General features: G+C 41.0%; 1 protein-coding gene across 1 annotated transcript in view; it reads left to right on the top strand.

Annotated features, from left to right (window-relative positions):
- LOC311486645 (metabotropic glutamate receptor 4-like) overlaps window positions 1–21,620 on the top strand; it is a 140,687-nt gene that overhangs the window by 52,433 nt on the left and 66,634 nt on the right. The window contains exon 2 of the mRNA XM_084542570.1: window positions 5,932–6,148. Coding sequence (XP_084398696.1) covers window positions 5,932–6,148 — 217 coding nt within the window. The remainder of the gene's footprint in view (window positions 1–5,931; window positions 6,149–21,620) is intronic.

Genomic DNA, 21,620 nt, shown 5'->3' with positions numbered 1-21,620 from the left:
GAACATAGAAGGTGTCACAGCTGAAAAGGCTGCACGCCAGGCAGGGGAGCATACTTGTACACTTGTGATTTATTTTCTGTTGAAAGAGCTCCTTTAAGTCAGACACCTTTGTTCTTTTCACATGCGAGGTATATAATGAGATGCTTTAGACCTTTAATCCATGCATCTCGCTGTGCATACTTATGAGATATCCCATATTCAGCAGGCCACCCTGGATGGGTTCTGTCAATATAATGTGAACAAATCCTTAATCTTTTGATGCAGTGCTGGCCCATGCTGCTGTTTTGCGGGGCTTTCAGTCCATTCGTCCATCCACCTATTTAACTGTCTGTCTCTGTGCAAAGCCACACATAAAACGATTTGCTTGTCTTGTCGCCCATCGCTTTGTAGCTAACAGCTGGTCACTTGTGGACATTCCAGGCTCTGGCGGCCTAAATAGACATTTCCCATCCCAAATGTTTCAGTGAAACAAGTGAGTCGTCAAAATATTTCTAGTGTACAGATGGCTCTCTTGGTGCTCGGAAGGAACCAAAGTCGTGGATGGTTTTTCCTTGTGGTAAACATTTGGATAACTCTGTACTGTACATATGCCAATCAACTGTATTCATTGCTCCCACTGGTCAAGGTTTAATTGTCAATTAGCTCAACTGGATACCCTCCCGTTTTGCATCGCCAAAGGTTTTTTTCGTCAGTCATCGCTACAACTCGCTGACTTTCATTAAAATTTAATGGTCTCTTGTCGCCACATCGCTCTCTCTCTCTCTCGACTCTTCCTTTGTGTACTCCCCTTATGACAACGTGGGAGGGAACATGGAGAGGAGCTCACCTGGAGGATAAAAGTCTTTATTTTATTATTTGATTTTAATGACAGTAACACAACAACAACTTAAATTGCACAGATTCATACCCCTCATCTGGTGTTTATTTCAACAAAAAGCATCTGTATATTTAGTGCAGGTAAAAAAAAAGAAGAAAAAATGGCGAATGGCGAAGTTCAGCCATAAACCTTTTCAGTCTTTTTGTCCATAAATAATCACTATTAGTGATAATGTTAAGGCTGGTTCAGTGAGGTTTCATACATCACCAGTCCAGGAATACACTCTTTTCCGTTTCATTATTCTGTATCATTGTTTCGTGTTTCCCTGTGCTGCAGTTTGCTCAGGGAATCATCTTAAAGTAGTTCAGCGACTCCGGCCTCTAATCTGTCTTCATGAATGCATCTCAAACCGAGCTAGGGACGCTGGGACAAACATGCATAAGGCTGCCGTGGATGGGACTGAAAATATCACAAACAAACCCATTTCGTGATATCTCTGTTCACCTCGGATCCAGCATCAAAAGTGATTCACATCATAAAGTTTTGGTTTTATTTTGTCACAATAATAACCTGCATATAACTCAATTTACATTCACAGAAAAACAACCACGCTCTGTGTCACAAATCCACTCGACATTCAGGATTCAGGATTCAGGATTCAGGATGACATGTAGTAGTTACTACATAATAGCTGTTAGTAGATGGAAATATCAACATACTGTTACCCACTAGCAGAAAATTATATCTGTGATATCAGATGTCAATGGGACTGCTTATGCCATTTTTTTGTGCCACAACCACACACAGTTAGTTTCATTTTCACCTGTGAGCAGTGTATTCATTTCTTTTGTGCTTTGCTTTGCATTCATGGCACACTAAGACACTGAATGTGTTCTGAAGAACGGTCTCTTTAAGTATAATTTAATGTGTCTTTTTTTTTTAAGTACGTATTGTGTTCTTAGGATGTGGCAACATGCAGAAATATGAACATATATAAAACAGACTAGATAAACACAGCAACACAATCAGAGAAAATGTACACAAGAGGTTCAAAATGATATTCGTAGTGGCCCTCGTCTGTGCTGGTTATAACGTTATGCAGGTTTAATTATAGTCGACAAAGTATTTAAATTAAACTAGTGAATGCATCCACTCATTTCTCCGTTTCCCATTTCATTTGAATAAAAAATATATGTATGTTTCACATCGTTTGTTAAGCTGTTAAATCCTTAGATTTTTACCCATCCAAGGATTTATATCCAATAACCCCATATCTATGAATTTTTGACAGAATTTTCACTCTGCCATCTATTATTCCTACTGTATGCCTCCAATATTCTCAACATTTAATCATTTAAGTGATTTTAGTGGTAATCTTCTTGTCACCACAAGCCGCCTACAGACCTTTTTCATGGCAGACTTGTCACAGTAGGGAGAGCACAGGTGTCTTAATTATGGCTGAATTCCACATAGGGGAGCACATGTTCACTCTCAAGGTTTATTAGGGCACTTAATTTACTGAGCCATCATTAATACACCTGTTATTGCCTTCAAACAGAACCTGCAAGCTCGTGGTTTTTAACATGGGAAGCCTTGGTAACAAAATGCTTGCTGTTCAAGTGGTAATGTTGACAGTAATGCGCGGCTTATTCTTCTGCGTCAAGTTACAGTGTCAGCCAAGACCCTCAGCAGACCCGTGACTAGACGTCTCGGTGAGACGTGCAAGATCTGTGACTACTCCGCTTGCTAGTATGTTTCCGCTTTAGTATTTCCAGCTGCTTCATCTCTGCAATTTTCCAATTGATTATTTTGGATCAATAAAGATGGAACACATTGAGGAAGGGTTAACTGAGGAGGTTCGGAGATACAAACATTTGTATGACTCGTCTTCTGCAAAATTTTGGCGAGAGTTTCAGTCGCCATTGTTGAAAGTGATGCAGGAAGTAGAAACAAAATTAGCCCAACTGGCAAAAAAGACGCAGCGCTGACTAGCGTTTCTACAGAGTGAGCCAGACACAAGTATAAATGGCTCGTCTATGTCCCAAAGAGGTATAAACTGCAAGTCATGAGAACACCGCTGCTAGGTAGCTGTTAGCATCTAGAAACCAGGAAGGATAACAGTTTAGCAAGCTAACAACTAGGTAATGTTGTTAATGCAGCAAATGCTAAGGCACAATGAATGGAAACCATTATGAAAAAAACTATATGACTAAACTACAGTATATTAACTTACCATCCACCCACAACACCTCAGCAAACACTCCAACTTTGAAATTTCCACTTACAAAGTTGTGAATAACACAAGAGGGTGCTGCTCGTACAGATTCTTTTCATGAACTGAAACTGGCTAATGCTATAGCATTTTACAGGTAAGACTGGTTTATGCATACTCATTAGTCTCACTTATCATTTATTAGATCCCTTCAAAGTAACCGCTCTCCTGCTTTTTTCTTCTTTTCTAATTTGTATTCTCTCTCTGTATTTGCCGTGTCCAAAGGCTAGCGAAGATAAATGCTCCGGTTTTTATTGATAGACTTTTACCCAAATAGGCGAGGCCGGCCTGAGTGGTGTTCAGCTCGGCGGGAGGGCGTTGCCCTTAAGTCGGATGTTTAATATCAAGGGTTATCTATATGTGTGTTCCAGCCTGCAGGTCTGCTGTCTGTGATAATGAAATGCCGCATGTGGCAAAGAGGCATCTAGGGGGAAAACAGGCCTGTTTTCATTAGGATCATGTTTCACGGAGTGCACCTTCTCCTCATTTTGTTCGGAGACACAGAAAACATGGCGACAGATCCTCATCAAAAAGGCACAGTGTGTATCATTACCTGGAAACACCCCTGCCTTCTGTCTGTTTCGTTCACTGTTTGCCATAGGGATGAAAAAATCCATTTACACGAACACAGTTTACCTATTACAGAAGCTGACATGGCGCAGTCCCAGCCTCTTATGTTGAAAACAGTCGTGAGACAAATTATGGACACTCAAGAAAGCCTCCGTGCTTCAGCTGACCTATTTATTTCTCTATCTAAGTTTATTATGTAATGTTTTTCTTCACTCCGCGCACGCATAAGTAAAATCTTTGGAGCAGTGGGAGCAACACAAACCCGCCAGTGCACTCTGTCGAAGTGTAAGATGTGAAAAGTAATATAAATCAATTTTTAGAGAAGGCAGAAGCTACAGTACATTAATAGTACACAAAGCTTACAATGTGAAGATGATCCGAGTCTCTGGGTCTTCTTAAGCAAGTGACCATAGCTGATATGTGTGATAACCTCATCATCTCATCTCATGAGCTGGTCAGCCGGCTAATGATGAGTGTGATCTTTGGGATAATAAAGGCTTAACAGGGGCTGACTAGATCAATGGCTGTGTTTTAAGTCCCAGAGGCATTTTTTTTTTTTTAGATCAGACCTCTCTTATAATTACATACTTCCTTGTCAGTGTTAAAACAGAAACACAAGTCCTTGCTCAGCTTCAGTTACCACGCTGGAGGACCTCCGTACCCCCCCCCCCCCCCGCCCCAACAGCCACCCATAGGCCACGTCCACACGTACGAAAACGATCTTTTCCCTCTCCGTTTTCGGTGGCATCGTTTCAAGAAATATCCGCGTCCACCCAGATCCGTTTCAGCCGCACGACCGAAAACGCTACTTCATATTCCGGGCCTATAGGTGGCGCTGTTTCAGTTTCAGAAATTCACCAAAAACGGAGAGGAAGAGGCGGAGCATGCGCACAAATCTTGAGCGCTGTTTACAAATCGCCTTTTTTGCTCAGCGTGGTGGCACAGGAGCATGATATTTTGCCCTTGTAACACTAATATGCTCAATATCTTCTCCAGCAGGAAAACTAGCATGTAGTCCGCCATTGTTGTTGATGTTGTTATGAGACGTCTCGCGGGAGGTGGAAGGCTGCTCGGGGGTATGGCGATGACATCATCGTTTTCTCCGTTTCTGTCTGTCTACACAGAAACGCAAGAGGTGCGTTTGCGAATTTCTCCACCCTGGGACCCGTTTTCAGAAAAGTGCGTTTCAGGGCTATGCGTTTACAGGCTACGTGTGGACGATCGGCCAAAACGATGCAAAACTTCTGCGTTTCTGCGTTTTTGCGTTTCCGTGTGGACAGGCCCATATATAGACACATCTGCACAGATTGCAGTTGTTTGCACAATGTCACTTTAACTCCACTTGCACACTACCTCAATGGTACAGGACTGGATATTAGTGTGTCAGTTCATTGCAGTTAATCTCCAGTTATTACAGCTCTGACAATTTTTATACTGCTGATATTTATACACTTTGTGCTAGTTTGTACTATATTTAGTTAGCTAATTTTATTTTATATTTATACTTTTTTACTTATGGCTTGAATCGGGACCAGAGAAACAAATTTCGTTCCATCCCATGTACCAACATGTGTTGTAATGACAATAAAGAATCCTTGAATCCTTGAATCCTTGAAGATGCAAACCAAGTCAGGGATCTTGCTGTAGTCGAGGAGCGAGACTTAATTTAGAAGCAGGTCTCTCTAGAAAGTCCATCGGAAAGTTGCGACTTATTCAGAGCACTGGCTGTTAGACACCGGGAAAGTGGATCACATCACTCCACTTCTCGTATCTTTACACTGGCCTCTCGTTTGTGTAACAGCAGATTTTAAAATGATGCCACTGGTCTATAAAGCACTTAATGGTTCGGGGCAAAAACGCATTTATAATCTGCTGAAAGTCCGCTTACTGTTTCTCAGTCAAAACTAAAAACAGAGAAGCAGCTTTCCAGCTTTTGATTTGCCCCATAAATTTAACAGACCTGTGTTATATTTAAGTTAGGACAATGCAACTCTTTTGTTTAATTATTGTCTGTCTGTCTGTCTTACTGTTGTCTGTCTTATTTTATCATATCATTATTTCGAAATCCACGTTCACTTGTCTGTTTATATAGCTTTGTACATCTTGTCTTGATGGCATTCGTGTCTTCTGTAAAGCACTTTCAATTCCTTTGTTTTTGAAAGGTGCTATACAAACTTGCATTGTCTCTTTATTCTTCCCTCTTCTTCCCTCGAGGGTTTTTGCCAGGAGCTGCTTCAGATTTATAATACTGTCAATCTATTTTTGTGTGCAGATACCCCAGGTGAGCTACGCCTCCACAGCTCCGGAGCTCAGCGATAACACCCGCTACGACTTCTTCTCCCGCGTGGTGCCTCCAGACACCTACCAGGCCCAGGCCATGGTGGACATCGTCAAGGCCATGCGCTGGAACTACGTCTCCACGGTGGCCTCTGAGGGGAACTACGGAGAGAGCGGCGTCGATGCTTTCATCCAGAAGTCTCGGGAGGACGGTGAGTGCACTTGGCCTCGTATATCACTGCTGTGTGTCTCGCGGCAGGCGTGGGAAGATACTGTTCAGATTGCCCTGCAGAAAGGTGAAGCTCGCAGACATGCAAGCAGAAGTCAATTAGGGAGGTCAAATGTTAGATCACATCCTCGAACATGCGAACAGCCAGAGGTCGGCTTTAAAACTGCAGAGTGTGTTTGTTGTAGCTGCATATTTGCTTATGATGTGAAAGGCTTCAGTTTATATGAGAAAATACTGTAGAATCAATATGTGTAGTGTGAAGGGGTTGATAGCACTGAAAATAAACATCAGGCACAAATTTAAAGCGCAAATTAACTCCATGTTTTATTTGAAAGTGTCTCATCAGGAATGGAAGAATTTATCTGGTTGAGCCCTGTTTATCACCTTTCACTGCAATGTAACATCTGACCGTCATCCAGATTTCATAGAACAGTTGATTTAAATGAAACTCCCATTCATTGCCCATACAAGACAGTACCAGTTTGTGTTTTGTGCTTGCATTTTTTAAATCTAATTACTGCATTTACCCAACAAGTTAAGCAACTTCTGTTGTAATAACTATCGAAGAAGTGACTTTTTATCTGTTAAACCTTTATTTAAGCAGGAAGTAAAGCTATTAATACAATAAATCATAAGCAAGTCAACCTCAAACATACCACCATGTTTAGAACAAAACAGAAATCAAATTATAAAATCATTAATGTTATTTTTGATACAGTTGTGTGGAAGATTTTATCCCCCAAAAACGACCCAAATGGGCACAGTAACAGGGTCACTGTACTAAGCCTGACATCACGATTACACATGCAAAGTGGAGCAAAACATGACGGAAAATTGGGAAGTTTGTTAAATTCACTGTTTTGACTCTCTGTCCTCAGTACAGACTGGTGTGTTTGAGGACCATGCATCTCATCAACTGACCCACCAATGTAAAACTGGAAGCATCCATTTCCAGACGAGCTCAGACAAGCAGCCTGAAAATTAAACCGTAGCATGTGCTGAAGCTACTTCCTGTTAAAGAGTCGTCATAGTGATGCAAAGTAGCATCTCCTAGTGTTCACACATAATATCCTTAAAGTCATATCGCAACCTTTGTCACACAAAAGTAAATCTGTCCAACAGTAATAATAATGAACTTCAACAGTCCTTGTTCTTTTTAAATTACAACCACCAGCCTTTCGTTCAACACCAACAAACACAGAGGAGAGAGGGACAGAGAGGTAGGCGGGTAATTGGAGGGATGGAGAGAGAAGGGGGATGAGGGAGACAGAGGAGAAGGTAGAGGGGTAATGGATGGAGGGTGGAAAGGTGAGGCTGAAGGAGATGGAGAAAGGGTGGAGGGAAGGTGGGGGGAGCAAGACTGAGTCTAAGCTGATCAACCATCCTGTGCTGAACAACCAGCAGCCTCCTCCAGCTTCCTGCCGTGATCAAATTATTTCTTCTTGTGCAACCCCAGAAATGCCCCCCTTCTGTTTTTTGTTTCTTTCATTTTTTTGCAGTTGTTCTTCAGATTGGGTAGCATGTAGGATGAACTGATTAGATTTCGTGGGTCAAAGGTCAAAGTCACTATGACTCCACTGAACGTGTTTTTGGCCATAAATCAAATTGTGAATGTGTCATTTCTCGGAACTGCCTTGAGAGAATTTCTTCAAATTTGACACAAACGTCTACTTGGACTCAAACATGATGGGATTAGAATTTGGTAGTCAAATGTCAAAGGCACTGTGACTTCTTTTCCTGCTCCAATGCCGTCTTCTTCACCTCCTCTCCCATCTTCTCTGCCATCTTTGTGGCAGAGACACTGGAGTCTTTTTTTGTTGTTGGTGAGAAAGAAACTGCTTATCCTTGAGGATTTTATTGTCTTTTGTGTCCAGCTGCTTCTTCAGTCCTCCTGCTGGATGTCATTCCAGATTTGGAACCTTGGACATACTCCAGCTCTCTGAAGAGCCCTCGTCCTTCAGCTCTTTGAGCTTGGTGTTTTTCAGCCTTTTTGCTTCCAGCAGTTCTGCCTGCTTCAAGGGTCCCTCTCTTTGGATGCCATGTCCTTCTCAATGCAGACTTCTACCCTAAGACATTCGACTAGTCTTTTTAGAAAATCAAATTCAGCAGGCTTATTCAGTATTTTGTGGTAGGGAGCAGAAAGAGGCTGTAAATATTTTATTCCGTGTACTGGACGAGCCTTTGGATGCTTTTCCCTTTGCTTTAAGTCCTATCCCGTAAATCACTATGCTGAAGGAGTTCCCATGGTGCTTGAATGATTTGGTTGACTAAGTGCAAGTGTAATTAAAAGGATGGGACCTCGAGATGCCCGGGTCATGTCTCTGGCTTGAACTGTGCTGGACAGAATGAGACTAACTTGGCCGCTGATGCTCATCATTTATGTCCGTCACCCTCTAAACGTTCCATTGCTTGGGCATAAGTCACGGACCGCTGAGGGGTAGAAAATGTGTCTCGCAGGGTAAAATATTCACTCATTCATTCATTTTCTGTAACCGCTTGTCCTCTGAAGGGTCACAGAGGGGCTGGAGCCTATCCCAGCTGTCACTGGGCGAGAGGCGGGGTACACCGTGGACAGGTCGCCAGTCTATCACAGGGCTAACACAGAGAGACAGACAACCATTCACACTCACTTGCACACCTACGGCCAATTTAGAATCACCAGTTAACCTAATGAGCATGACTTTGGATGGTGGGAGGAAGCCAGAGTACCCGGAGAGAACCCATGCAGACACAGGGAGAACATGCAAACACCACACAGAAAGACCCCGGGTAAAATATTGAAGGGCCTTTATCAGAGCTATACAACAAGGAAAAACATTTTTCTGCAAATTATTGATAAAGAGGTATAAGGAAAATGTTAAAATAACGGAAACAGTGATTTGTCGCAGCCTTAAACTGTCACACTGCTCATATTATTGGATTACTGTTGTTTGTAACTGGGGTAGACCAATTGTGTGCTTTACTTTATGTTATTGATCAGCAAACATTTGCTTTCTCCAGTAGCTTTGTGTAGATGTTAATTTTATTCCGTAGAATTATAACATAAACTTCATCCGCATTTTTTTTTTTTCTTTTTTCAAACTCTGAGTGGATAAATGTCTCTCCAATCAATACTTAACAAATCCAATCAAAGTAATTGGCTCTGAAATATCAGAGATACTGGCTGCCAGATATTTTTCTCCCCAGTGATTAGCATTAGGTTTGAGTTCTTAATTGAATTTCTCTTCTCCACAGTGTGCTTTAACAAGTGAGCACATTCCTGTGACTGCAGAAAGATTTTATGTTACTATATTATTGTGTACAGTTAATTCGCTGCTGCACTAGTGCACTTACTTAGAACCAGGAAAATAACCCGAGAAGGCAACATATCTGACTCAGCTCCCACAGCAACTGGCAGCCCAGGAGCCTCCTGCTCGGAGTTTGCACCAGCACAGCTTTCGACTCTGTCCCTGAAGACAGCTTGCAAATATAACTGAGTGCATTTTAGGTAAAAAGCAGATGATGAAAGGTAAATACAAATTCCAGGTAGGTTGTTTTTAATATCTGCTTTTGTATCTGCGCTCCCTGGCCAAAAGTCCCTAGAGTGGGGAATCAGTGGCCCTCTGTGTTCATTCTCATGGAGGTGAACAGCATCTCATCTCTCATGCAAAGACCCAGGATGTGAGGTTCCCTGAAGGGATGGATAGAAGAGCAGAAATAATTAGCGTATTCTATGGCTTTTTGATTTGTCAAAGTAGGTACACCACTGATTTATTAATGATGACTCCAGTAAGCAATGAAAGTGAACCAGCGTGCACAAAAATAAGACCTCCCCTCAGCGGAATGCAGGATTCATCAATACATCTGTGCTTTCCCTGCTGTGCCAAGTCAAAATATGCTCTTGGAAAAAGGCCTATCACGAGATTTATTTCAGTTATCCCTCAAATGTTAATCCAGAACCTATCCCATTGACAATATATTGACAATATATTTAACCTTTGGTCTAATTTGACCCTTTCTTGGCATTTTTTTCTCAGCGCTACGGACTGAAGCTGAGTGACCATATAGCATTTATATTCCAGTTGTTCCCAATGAAAATCTCTCCAGGTATTGTCACTGTTGCTCACTTTTTGGCAAACACTTATATGAATGGGACTATGAATCATGGTAGCCAAGCACGATTAGGCGAAGCTGGTTCTGGGTACAGGAAAGGAAAACCCACGTATGTGTTTTTGATGAAGACCCGGGATGTAGTGCTTCCCTGCACCCTGCAGGGCTACTCTGCCAAGGAAAAGGCTATATGGACATACACACTTGTTCTTTTCAGTTAGTGAAGAAAGGAAAGGGAAAGCAGAGCAATAACGATATGCCTCAGAGTACATTACTATATCAACAAATAATTTGGTAGGGGCATCTAAAATGATGTATGCCTGAATGATACAGAAGCAAGATGCTTTATTTCTTTAATTTTAAATAACTTCTTTTATGAAACACACGTGCAGTTTCTCAAATGGAAAGTTCATAACGGTCACTCGGGGTCTACTTTATGGCTTCCTACTGCTTTACTACTTTGGTATTTATGAATATAAGATTTGTCCTGAGTGCAGGTTATAGGAAACAAACAGGCGACAGAGAGGCCAGTCAAGTGTGGGCACAAGAAGCCCAGAGAGTCCCATCTTTGACTGCAGACAGCCCTTCACTGCAGAGATGTTGATTACTATGGAGCATGCCCCAATAGATGTCATTAATCAAGTTAATGAAACGCAATGTCAATAAGAGCCCTAACAAGATTCCCCCGCAAACCAATGGCCTGCCTGACATCAACATGAGAAACCCTGCTAATGGAGTAACTGCCACCCCTGTGTGATGAGGAGGATTACAAGCATTAGCCACAGAGTTGAGATGAATAAGCGCATGCGAGGAATGTGAAATGAGGAAGAAAAGGAGAGAGAAAAAAACCCAACTCCTCCTGGATGATTTATTTGTAGATTCTGAGAACAGGGAATATTAGACTGGGTTATGATGTCATTCCTGGTAACAAGAAATAAAAAATGAACTCAGTAGAAGAAGAGAGCGCATAATTACGTTTCATTACTGGATTCTTGTTAAAAAAATATATTTTAGCTTCATCAAAAGTGATATCTGTTTAATTCATACGTTGGTAAGATTCTGTAATTTATCTTATAGGTAACAACCACCATAAAAAGACCATAACACCTGTTTGTTTTAAGATGGTAGATCAGGCTTTCTGTATGCAGACACCGAAAATAACATAAAGAAACAAAGAAAATATCAACTGATCTTGTCTTTGCAAGGTAAAGTGGGTGAAAAACACGGCAGGCTGCGTGATGGCATTACAGGAATTTATGGCTCCACCCAGAGCGACAGGGAGACTTTGGAACATCTGTATTCTAAATGACCACAGTCGCCCAGGGAAAAGATCACAGTGCCCTCAGCGATGTTCCAGTTTCTATCCATATGGCCTTTTAATCTCCAGTTCACACCCATGTGTGTGATGTGTCAGCCAGTTATGTCTTTATTTATTATTTGACATTCCTCAAATGACCCCCGAGTGCCTCAGATCTGTCCTGTTGCAGTTTGTTTAAACAATTACTTGTCTTTGCTTAATTGGGCAAAGCGAATGGCTGAATACTCATTGCTCATCCTCACGGTCTTTCCTCTCCCTCGGTAAGTGACATAATGGTTATATATTGCTCTTAATGCAGAGACGTTCCAAAAGCCAATTTCCTTAAGCAAGTACTGCTGCTTAAACTTTGATCTTAAGCAATACCCTATAGATACATTTGGTAATCACAGGACTACATGTGACATAAATCTGCAGGGTAAACGCACATGAAGATGTTTTTACAGTATAAAAGCATATACTAATGTATACCGGTAAATATTCAAATGAAGAAGGAAACTGGAAAAAAAAATATGTGTTGCAGATGTAATGTAAGTGCAGAGAACACCAAGGCAATGGATTAGGGTGTAGGGGGAGGTTATGGAGGATGCTGCAGTTTAATTTAGCCTGAAGTACCTGGGGGATGCTGCACAAATTGGCCACGAAAAAAAGAAGGTTATGTGCATTGGTACAGATACGGTTAGTGGCTGCTAACCTAATACAGTATATGAATAATTATATCGAAACCAAAAACAACAACAGAAAAAAAAAGATAAAAATGAGGAAACTCACTAAAAGAAACTTGACATTTATGTGTGTCACGCTGCATCCAGAAAAAAGGAGATAATCAGTGTTCAAGAATGCTAAAAACATTAATAGAAACGGAATGTACCAAACTTTCAAGTGTGTAAATGCACCATACTTTGGGAAATTTTAAACAAAGCTCATTTAAAAGTAGGACAAAGATAAATTGGATTTGTGAGACTTGAAACGGTCTTTGCGTTTCAAGTAAAGACGCATTTTAATTAGACGATGTGAGACAATAATGTAAATCGGATAGCTCATTCAAGTAATCTGGATTACAATCCTGCAACTAATCCACACAGCTCCTCTCCATTACAACATATCCATGTCACTGTTGTCAAAGGGATACAATTTTCTCAGCTTACACTAAGCACTTTCTTAATGACTTCATATTATCTGTATTTGAACAGGCTCACATGTTATTCATGGTTATGAAAGACTTAATGACAGCTTGTGAAGCAACACGGTACCTGAAATGACACTACAGTACTCTGGATTTTAATATGAGTTAAAACTTGTTTCACAATCATTTTGTGTGAGACAAATATCCTCAGTTTGTGAAATCTTAAAACAGGAACCCTGTAAGATTAATGTTACTGCTACAGCTGCGCAACTGCAATGCACAGGCATCTCAACTGAGGGCATCTGCCGGCTCGCCAACCTCAAAATAGACCTCAACAGTGTTAGGACAGTGAGTTTTGTCTGATTCTTGGTTGGTGGTAAGGTCCCGAGTTGTTGCATCCTCCTCTGTTGTTTTTCAGAAAAGAAATTTGAGTGCGCGTTTTGTTTATGCCCATACAGGCTAATTAGACTAGACAATTTTGATTTTAATTAACGTCACGCTCTGACAAATTATAGATTAATTGAAAAATCGATAGATTAATTGACTAAATGAAAAGGAGAATTGCTACTTTGAGGGAAATATTCTTAAATATATCACTAAACCAAACTCCTCAACCAAACCCTTTAATAGGGGTTCACACAACCGTGAAACGCTTTAATAGTTAAATCCAAGGCAATTCAGTACAACCGCTCATAAATAAACTGCACATTTACCAAAACAGTAATGATCAGTTTGGACTGCCACAGTCGGAGGAGTATTAATTCAAGTATATGCTAATGATTGAGCTTTTGGTTTTACTGTTTTACTACATTTCTTACAAACACACGGGGAGGGAGAGGAATATTCGGAAACTAGGACTGCAATAATGGACACATAGTTGAATTCACAGGTTTTATCACAAACTGGCCTTTTATAAATAACTCATAACGGTAGAATACGTGACAGAGCTGACTAGATGTTCCAGCCAAAGTTTACACACCAGCACAGTCGCATATCATTTACATTTTTGTGCCCGGTCCAGTTTGTTTTCCCTCATTTGCTTGCTGCTTCTAAACTGTGATCAGGAGACATGAAATTCCCCTTAAGGGAGGCACGGCAGTGGCACACACACACACACACACACACACACACACACAAAAAGGCATCGTGCATTAATTTATATCACACACATACAATGTATGCGCAGGCGCAGCACAGAACAGGTCTGATGCCTATGCAGCATTTCTGCAGAATGGAAAATGTCTAACAAAGTAGCCACAGCCAGTTAACAATAAGCAAATAAAGACACACTCTTTCACAATGTGTAAAATCTTACATTACCTTACAAAATTACGTTTCCGTGAGATAGAGATTTATTTGTTTGTGCTTTGGCTCCATCCGTAGCTGTGGTATCTTTTGCAACAAGCATCCCCCAGAGGTCACTCGGTAATTAATCAGTGTGGACAGAACTGTGACATTTGTTTCCTCGGCCTTTCAGAGCTTTAAATCAGGAAAATCTTGTCCCGGGCGGCCAGGGTGGCTGCCACTGCTTACGCTATAGGAGACTGAATCCTTAATTGGATTCATTCAGACACATCTGTGTGACTGCATCTCAAAATAATCTTGTAACGTTTGGAAGCGGATCGCGTCACTTTCCGTGTGCCAGATGGCCGGCCTAACTCTGTAACAGACAGAAACAGGCACTGGTGACGTTTCCAGGAAACCCATTTTTTAAATCCTGGGTATCCTCCTGTCTAGATTGAATTATTTCTGGGAGAGGGGTCTGGTTATTTTATCTGCATTTAGTGCCAGAAACTCCAGCTGGAATGACATAATTCATTATATTTCTGACATTTTGTGTAAGTTTCCTCCCATGTGATGTCTGTAGTTTTTCGTCACATAATTACTGGCTTGCACACTTGGTATCTGGATTAGATAGACCCATGTAGCCAGTGGCAGAGCAGAGCAGCGTGTTTGGATTAGTTTATTGAGTTGAGAGTTATTGAGCCCTTTGGGGAAGCTTGGTCATTATTGAAGCAATAAGATTTAGCATAGGAAAAGACTAGACAATAAAATAATCACACACATCTAAACTAATTGAAGGGGAATCAAAGTTGCTCTAAACTCAGTCTGGTGGGCAGGAAGTGAACTAAAGAATGCTTACCTTTTTTCCACTTGTGTCTCTTTATTGGCATTGACTCATTGACATTTCACTCAACAGCACTGCAATAGAATGGCAGTCATGAGTATAAACCTAAAATCATTATTTCAGGTACTGCTGGCTTGTTTCTATCACGTATAGTGTCAGTGTTTGATCAGACGTGTTTCACAAGTCTGTTTTAAACTGTCTAGGGTGTGTGTAGCACTACACAGCACGGAGCCCAAAAGGAACCTGAAAGCATCTCTCAGTACATTTTCCTTCAGAACTGTTGCCTCTTTCAAGATGGTTCCTCCTAATGAGCAGGTGGATAATAATGTTGTTTAGTCAAAAACGGCCTCTCTCAAAACAGACCAACTATATTATTATAATATATCGTAACTCCAGTTTTTATTTTTAGTTAATTGGAGTTTAGCCTTCAGTGTGTTTTAAACATATGTGCAGACAGGTGTGATTGGTTTTAAAAAATCTGTGACGACCGTTAGTAAAGCTACAAGAAAATTATGAGGTTGTTAAGCTTTCAATGAAGCTGGTAGTGGTTGGAGCTCAGTTAGACCTTTTCTCAGGACAAGAAACACTCCCTTGTCGGTGCGGTTGTTCCTGTCAAGGCACGGTAATGCAAAGTTTTATGATTTATGATTATGATTAGGAAATAAGTTGATCAGGCGTAACATTATGACAACCTTCCTAATATTGTGTAGGTCTCCCTTGTGACTCCAAAACAATTGTGACTCATCAGAGAATGGACAAGTGTCTTCTGAGGGTGTCCTGTGGTGTCTGGCAACAGAATGTTGTTACTGGGGTCCTTTGGGTCCTATGGGTTGAGGGGAGGGGCCTCTGCGGATCATCCCACAGCTGCTTGATCAGTTTGGGATCTAGTGAATTTGGAGGCCAGGTCAACACCTTGTGCTGTTCTTCATGTTTTTTGAGTTGCTCCTAAACCATTTTTGTGTGTGTGTCTGTGTCAGGCTGCATCCGCTGGGGATGACTGCTGCCATCAAGGAGTGTCATTGCTATAGGGTGGGGGTGTCTGGTCTGGTCTAGGTGGGTGGTACATGTCTAAGTAACATCCACACGCCAGGTCCAAAAAGACACAATATTGTCACAGTATAGTCAATGTTATTTACTTCATGTCAGTGGTTTAAATGTTGTTGCTGATCAGTGTGTTGTTTTTTTGTATATGAGTTTAGCAAACTCCCATTTTGCTCCTCCTAACCCACAGTAAACAAGACCATGTCTATCAGTATCTGACACACAACCAGTTAGAAAAATCAGCTGTTCAAAAGTTAGATGTATTTTGTTTCTGGTTATTTCTTCATCCCGCGACCCTTAACAGGAACAAGCAGTTACAGAGGATGAATGAATGAATGAATTATTTCTTCATACACTAAAGAAAGTCAGCCTCTGTTTATGATAGGTGAGAGTATAGAGTCCCCAGAGCTTTGCCACGATGAAAAAAGCATGAACATGCAGCTGTATAGCCGTACTCGTTCAGGAAGAATGGCCAACACAAGTCAGCGTAATAGCTGGTGAGCGCTGAATGCTAATGACTCAGGTGAGTAATTGAGTGAGTTTACTAGCATAAAACGGAGCTACACAGAAAACAGATGAAGTCAAAGTGTCTTTATTCATCTTTACACTCACAGCATTACAACCAATCTCTAATATGCCACAACAACAAAAAAAGATGCTGCCTATAAAGGGGAACGCTCCTTTCCATTCTCACTACAACTTTGCCAGAGCACAAATAAACACCTTTATCCCCAAGAGTTGGAAATAACCTTTAAGAGAGAAGGAGTCAGTGTTTAACTGAGACTGTCCTGGAACACACTCAATTCATCGTTCATCCATACCATGTACCTGGACATTTTCTCAACATGCCTTTAGCCATGTCAAGTAACTGATGGACTATACTGTATAATTCAAGTAACATTAACATTTTAGCGGCTTCCCATTCAAGTGTTAATGACATGTATTTAATGTTTGAAGACACTGAAAAATAATATTGCAAAAAGCTATTTATTTACACATCTGCCAAGACAGTTAACTAAGCCCACTACAGTCCCCTGTAACAATGACAAGAACCTTTTGTCTAGTTTTACATAACAGTTATATTTGCTGCTTTATAGTGTTCACTGTCTCAAAGTTAAAAAATAAAGAAATAAAAATCCTGCAATTACGTCCTTTAATGGGGTATAAAGGCAATTTCACTTCTGCATAAAGACCTTGAAATGTCCATTTGGAAGCAACAGGCAAGCCACACTTGTGTTAGTGAGACAGCAGGACCAATGTCACAAAGAGGGATGAATAAAGGCTTTGGTACCAAATCTGATGGGAAAACACTGGCACGAACCAACCACTGACTGTCAGGGACAAGCAATCTCCGCACACAGTATGCTGAAATAACCTTGATGGTAGAAACGCAATTTGATTTAGCAAAAGAACCAACCGTGATGCTGTATTGTGAACAAGATTTCCATAAGGTAATAGGCCGCACAGTGAGACACAAATAGGATTCCAATTGTCCCATTAGCTCTGATGAAATCAGGAAAATGCACGGGCCAGGCTAAACACCCGGAACCGATTGGAGGGAATGTCAGGGGAATTGTAGTTATTCCTGACCAAAAGCATTAGCTGTTAGAAGACTGCTGTAAAGAGGTCCCCCTGTCTTGCATTAATGTATTCTATTTGAGGGGATTTTCCTCAAATCATTTGGTTAAAAACTGTCTTCTTTGAGGATAAGCACACACACTGGGATTTATGTACCACAATATGCTGATTAATGTCTTGTTGTTTTTTTTTTGTAAAGTCAGCATATTTGACCAACTGAGCCTTCAGACACATTAAATATTTTTTTTCCTTTAGCTTTTTCCCTTAAGCTTTCCTTATTTTTTTTCTAAAGTAACCTACTTTTTTAAAAAAAAATTTTTTAAAGGGGCCTGACGCAGCTTCATAAATATGTGACACAGCCTGTCAGTCTCAAAGACAAACAGCAGGAGGGTGAATTAATGCCAAAAAAAAGTCTTTATGCAAATATCGTTTGTTCCTGTTTGATCCAAGGCAGCCATTTCAGTGAGGAAGAAACAAACAGGCTTTGATTAGTTTGTTTCCATTTAAAAGTTCATCCCTCTATTTCCTGCAGCACATCTCAGACTAATTGAACAGGTAGGAAAGTTTTCGACTTACTCAGCAAAATTGGAAAAGTGGAAGACCCTGGCCAGCACTCTGAGGATTTTAAGTGTTATTGAAGCCATTACACTAGGGCCTTTTAGAAGTTATGTGGGCTCCGTAAGAATATTCCTAATTTAATTCAGAATGAAGAATAAAGCAGGAGTGATTTCGCCTGGCAGGATTCACAGGATCATTTTTTGACATAATGTCACTTTGACTCAAGGCGTGTCGTTTCCATTAGAAATGACACGGCGCTCAACAGTCAGTGGAAACAGAGAGAGGGGGAAGGCGAAGACGGGAGAGAGGGTGTGGGATTGGATTTGAAGGCTGGAGAAAAAAAGGAAATGTTTGCAGAATGCAGAAAATAAAACGTGGTTTGATCATCCAAGCAGTGAGGGAGCTGCTCATTACTCATTTGTTCTTTGTCAGTCTGATGAGAAAGTGATCAAAATGAAACTGTTCATTCTATACTGTTTATGACAAAAATAACAAGCAGTGTAATATAATCAAAAAGTGTAGTTCAGAATTCCCCTCGGGATTTTACACTTCCTATTTATTTATTTATTTCTTCTATTATGCAGGTCAATCGCTTGCAAAGGTCCAAGTTGAGGTGTTGCCTCATTTTTCAGAAATTAGTATCATTTCTAAGGTCATACTTTCATTTTTCCTCTTGTATCGATCCATTTTGTACAGTCTGCAAGCTTTGTGAATGGATTAAGCAACCACGCAAACAAAGAGAATGTGGTGTCCCAACGTCAACGGAGTGATCAATGGTAGAGACAGCTTGGGTCAACAATTTCGATGCCTGTGTTTACTGAGGCAAAGTATTGGAGAGAGAGAGAGGGCCGGTGAAGTAGAGGTGCAAACTAGAATCAATACAACAGCTATCATCATTTGCAGGGTTTATTAATGGCTTTCCCCCAAGCCGGCAAAGAGAGTAACACTCGCTTGCATTCAGGCAAAAACGCTCCAGCGTTTATGCTCGCTTCCTATCAATCATCACAGTGTAAGTTGCTCTCAGCAATGGTCGAGCTACCTCCACTCACCTCAACAAAACACCCCCCCCCCCCAATCATGAAATGAATGGCATCAATTATGTGGCCATGCTCCCAAGATACACAAATGATTCACAATGGGTCAAAGTCTAAAGGCTAGCAAAAGTGAAAGAGCAAGGCTCAGTTTAATTCGCTCACTTTCCCTCGCTTCTGAGCTGCCGCTCAATAGAGTTTTCATGAATTTTAAAAGGTATATCCTCCTGTTCACGACTGACAACAGCATCAGTCACGCAGGATACAGCCATAAGGCGACGAGCGTTTCTGCCAACAGGTGCTCCCTGTCCTCGAAGTAGTCGGTAAAATTTCCCTCCAGTAAAAAAAAAAAAAAGCTTTCCTGCTCCGAGACTACAGAACGTGTCATCTGCTACATCAGACAGAGGAGAAAAAAACACACAGTGCTTTTCATGGCAGTTGAATTGTTTCTACAGGATGTGGCTGCTCAGAAGATCGGGGGTTTTGTTCAGTCAAATATTGTGGCAGTGCAAAGCAAATGAACAAATCCATTTCTCCTACTGTCAAACTGAATGCTGGTAACAGACAAACAAAAAAAGACAGAGTTCTGTTATTATAGCGCTCAGAGAAGAAGTATTAAAAGGATTTATTACTAATATAGAGGATGAGGTATGATTAAAACCTATTTGGGCCGAGTGTAGTTCAATCCACAAGCTATTGGCCAAAATGATCCATGGAAGTGTCAGCTGATGGATTTTTACTGTACAAGCCTAGCCTTCTCCTGTATAGTCATCCGATCTTCAGTCTCCACACAGATTAGACTGTGGTGCTGGCCTGAAGGTCCACTACCATGTCCACAGGATTAGCCCGCTTTAACACAGCTTCAGCCGCGCTGACCTACGGACTTGAAATTGTCTGACAAAGTCTCCTCCACGGGCCGACTAACCACATCTAGGTTTACCGTATTTGAGCCCAAAGCTCTGAAGTGCGCTGGCATGAATGGCGGCGCAGACACGTTGGAGTGATCCTCTCATCTGTGCAATGCAAGAAATAAATCTCAACCGCCTCACCTTGAGACTTTGGTAACTCTGCAATACACAGCAGCATGTCAGGAATCTGTGAAACCCAAAAAGAAGACTTTAAAGGTTTATTCATTGTTTTGCAAACTGCAAACTGTTGGTTAGGGAGACAAGAGTGTCACATCGCTCACTGACAATTCAGATTCAGATTCAGATTCAGAAAACTTTATTTGTCCCTGGGGGACAAGTCGTACAAGACAAGGGCTTTAATTAAAAACAGTAGATAATATGTTTGTCTTTGATTCATGTATCTCTCATGCCATGACAACTTCCTTTCAATAAAATAATGAAGTCATATGGCATTCATTTTATGTTTGGCCTGCATTTCTCCATCAAATGTTCCTTTATTGTAAAACTGGGAAATGAACAATGTGTGCACTCCGCTGTGAATACTCCACAGAATTCCTGACAGGGCTTGAAAGACAGAGAATGCATGTGTTTCATTGTGGAAGATGAATATCTGCCTCTGCATGCAAATGAGGATGTCTGGTTTAAAAAAAAAAAGAAAAGAAAAGAAAAAAAAGAAAAAGTACAAAGGCAAAAAAGGTGCAGATAAATTCAAATGGAGATGTTGCTGAGTGCCGTAGACATTAGGTCCAGACAGCAAATCTACCTCCACAAGTTAGACACTGCACATGTTTAAATCCCCACTCCTAAACAAAGCTGTTGCCAAGCTGTTTTGCACTACCATTTAATCCAAGTTATCTTTAAATACGGCGCTCATCCATGGTTCGCCTTCAGTCATAATATTTATACTTACAACATCATGCATACTGAACACAAATTAGCACATGAAAATAAAGTGCGCTGGCTGAGTGGTTGATATGCCATGTCTTTAGGAAAAGCATCAAAATCTTCCAGCAGGGGACCCCGAGGCCCTCGGCAAATTAAAGTCTCATCGTCTTCTGACTTCACTCATATTGTTTATACCATAAGAAATGAGTGGAATAGTGTTTGAAGGCACTAGCCGATAAATAAATTAAATTAATTATGTGGGGTACAGCTGTAGCCTGGGGTTAAAGAATGAAGCTCATAACAGAAAGTTTCCTAGTTTGAAGACCTACTTGAGCTGGAAGAGGCCGACTGCAGGGGGCTGAATTGACTTTGTAACTACTGTCAGCATGTTCCTGAGCGAGGCAGTGAAGCCAGATACTTTAGCCCCAAAGGCCAGGCAAGGGACACTATTACAGTAAAAAATATATGCATGTATAAAAATGTGTGCTCTCGTGGCTCTGCAAAGCTATTTCAGTGCTTGTGTAGTTGAGCCAGAGGAGATTCACTGAGGCGGTATTGGACAGCACTCGAGTACAAATGTCTGCATACCTGAATTTGGAAAAGGCAAGGGAGCCCCAAATCATAAATCAGCCTCAGAAGTTTTAACAATCTGTACAGTATGTGGCACCCTTGATCAATAACCCTGGTCCCATATATAGAAATAATCCACAGGACAACATTTAAATAGGAAAAAGGCAACAGCAAGCTGTGGGACATGTAGTATATGCAGCGTATGCAGAAATGGTTATACAGTTAC

This window comes from Chelon labrosus (assembly GCF_963514085.1).
Source record: "Chelon labrosus genome assembly, chromosome: 4".
Classification (NCBI taxonomy): Eukaryota; Metazoa; Chordata; class Actinopteri; order Mugiliformes; family Mugilidae; genus Chelon; species Chelon labrosus.
Note: the sequence above shows the minus strand (reverse complement) of the source record. Positions and strands in the feature narration are given on the sequence as shown.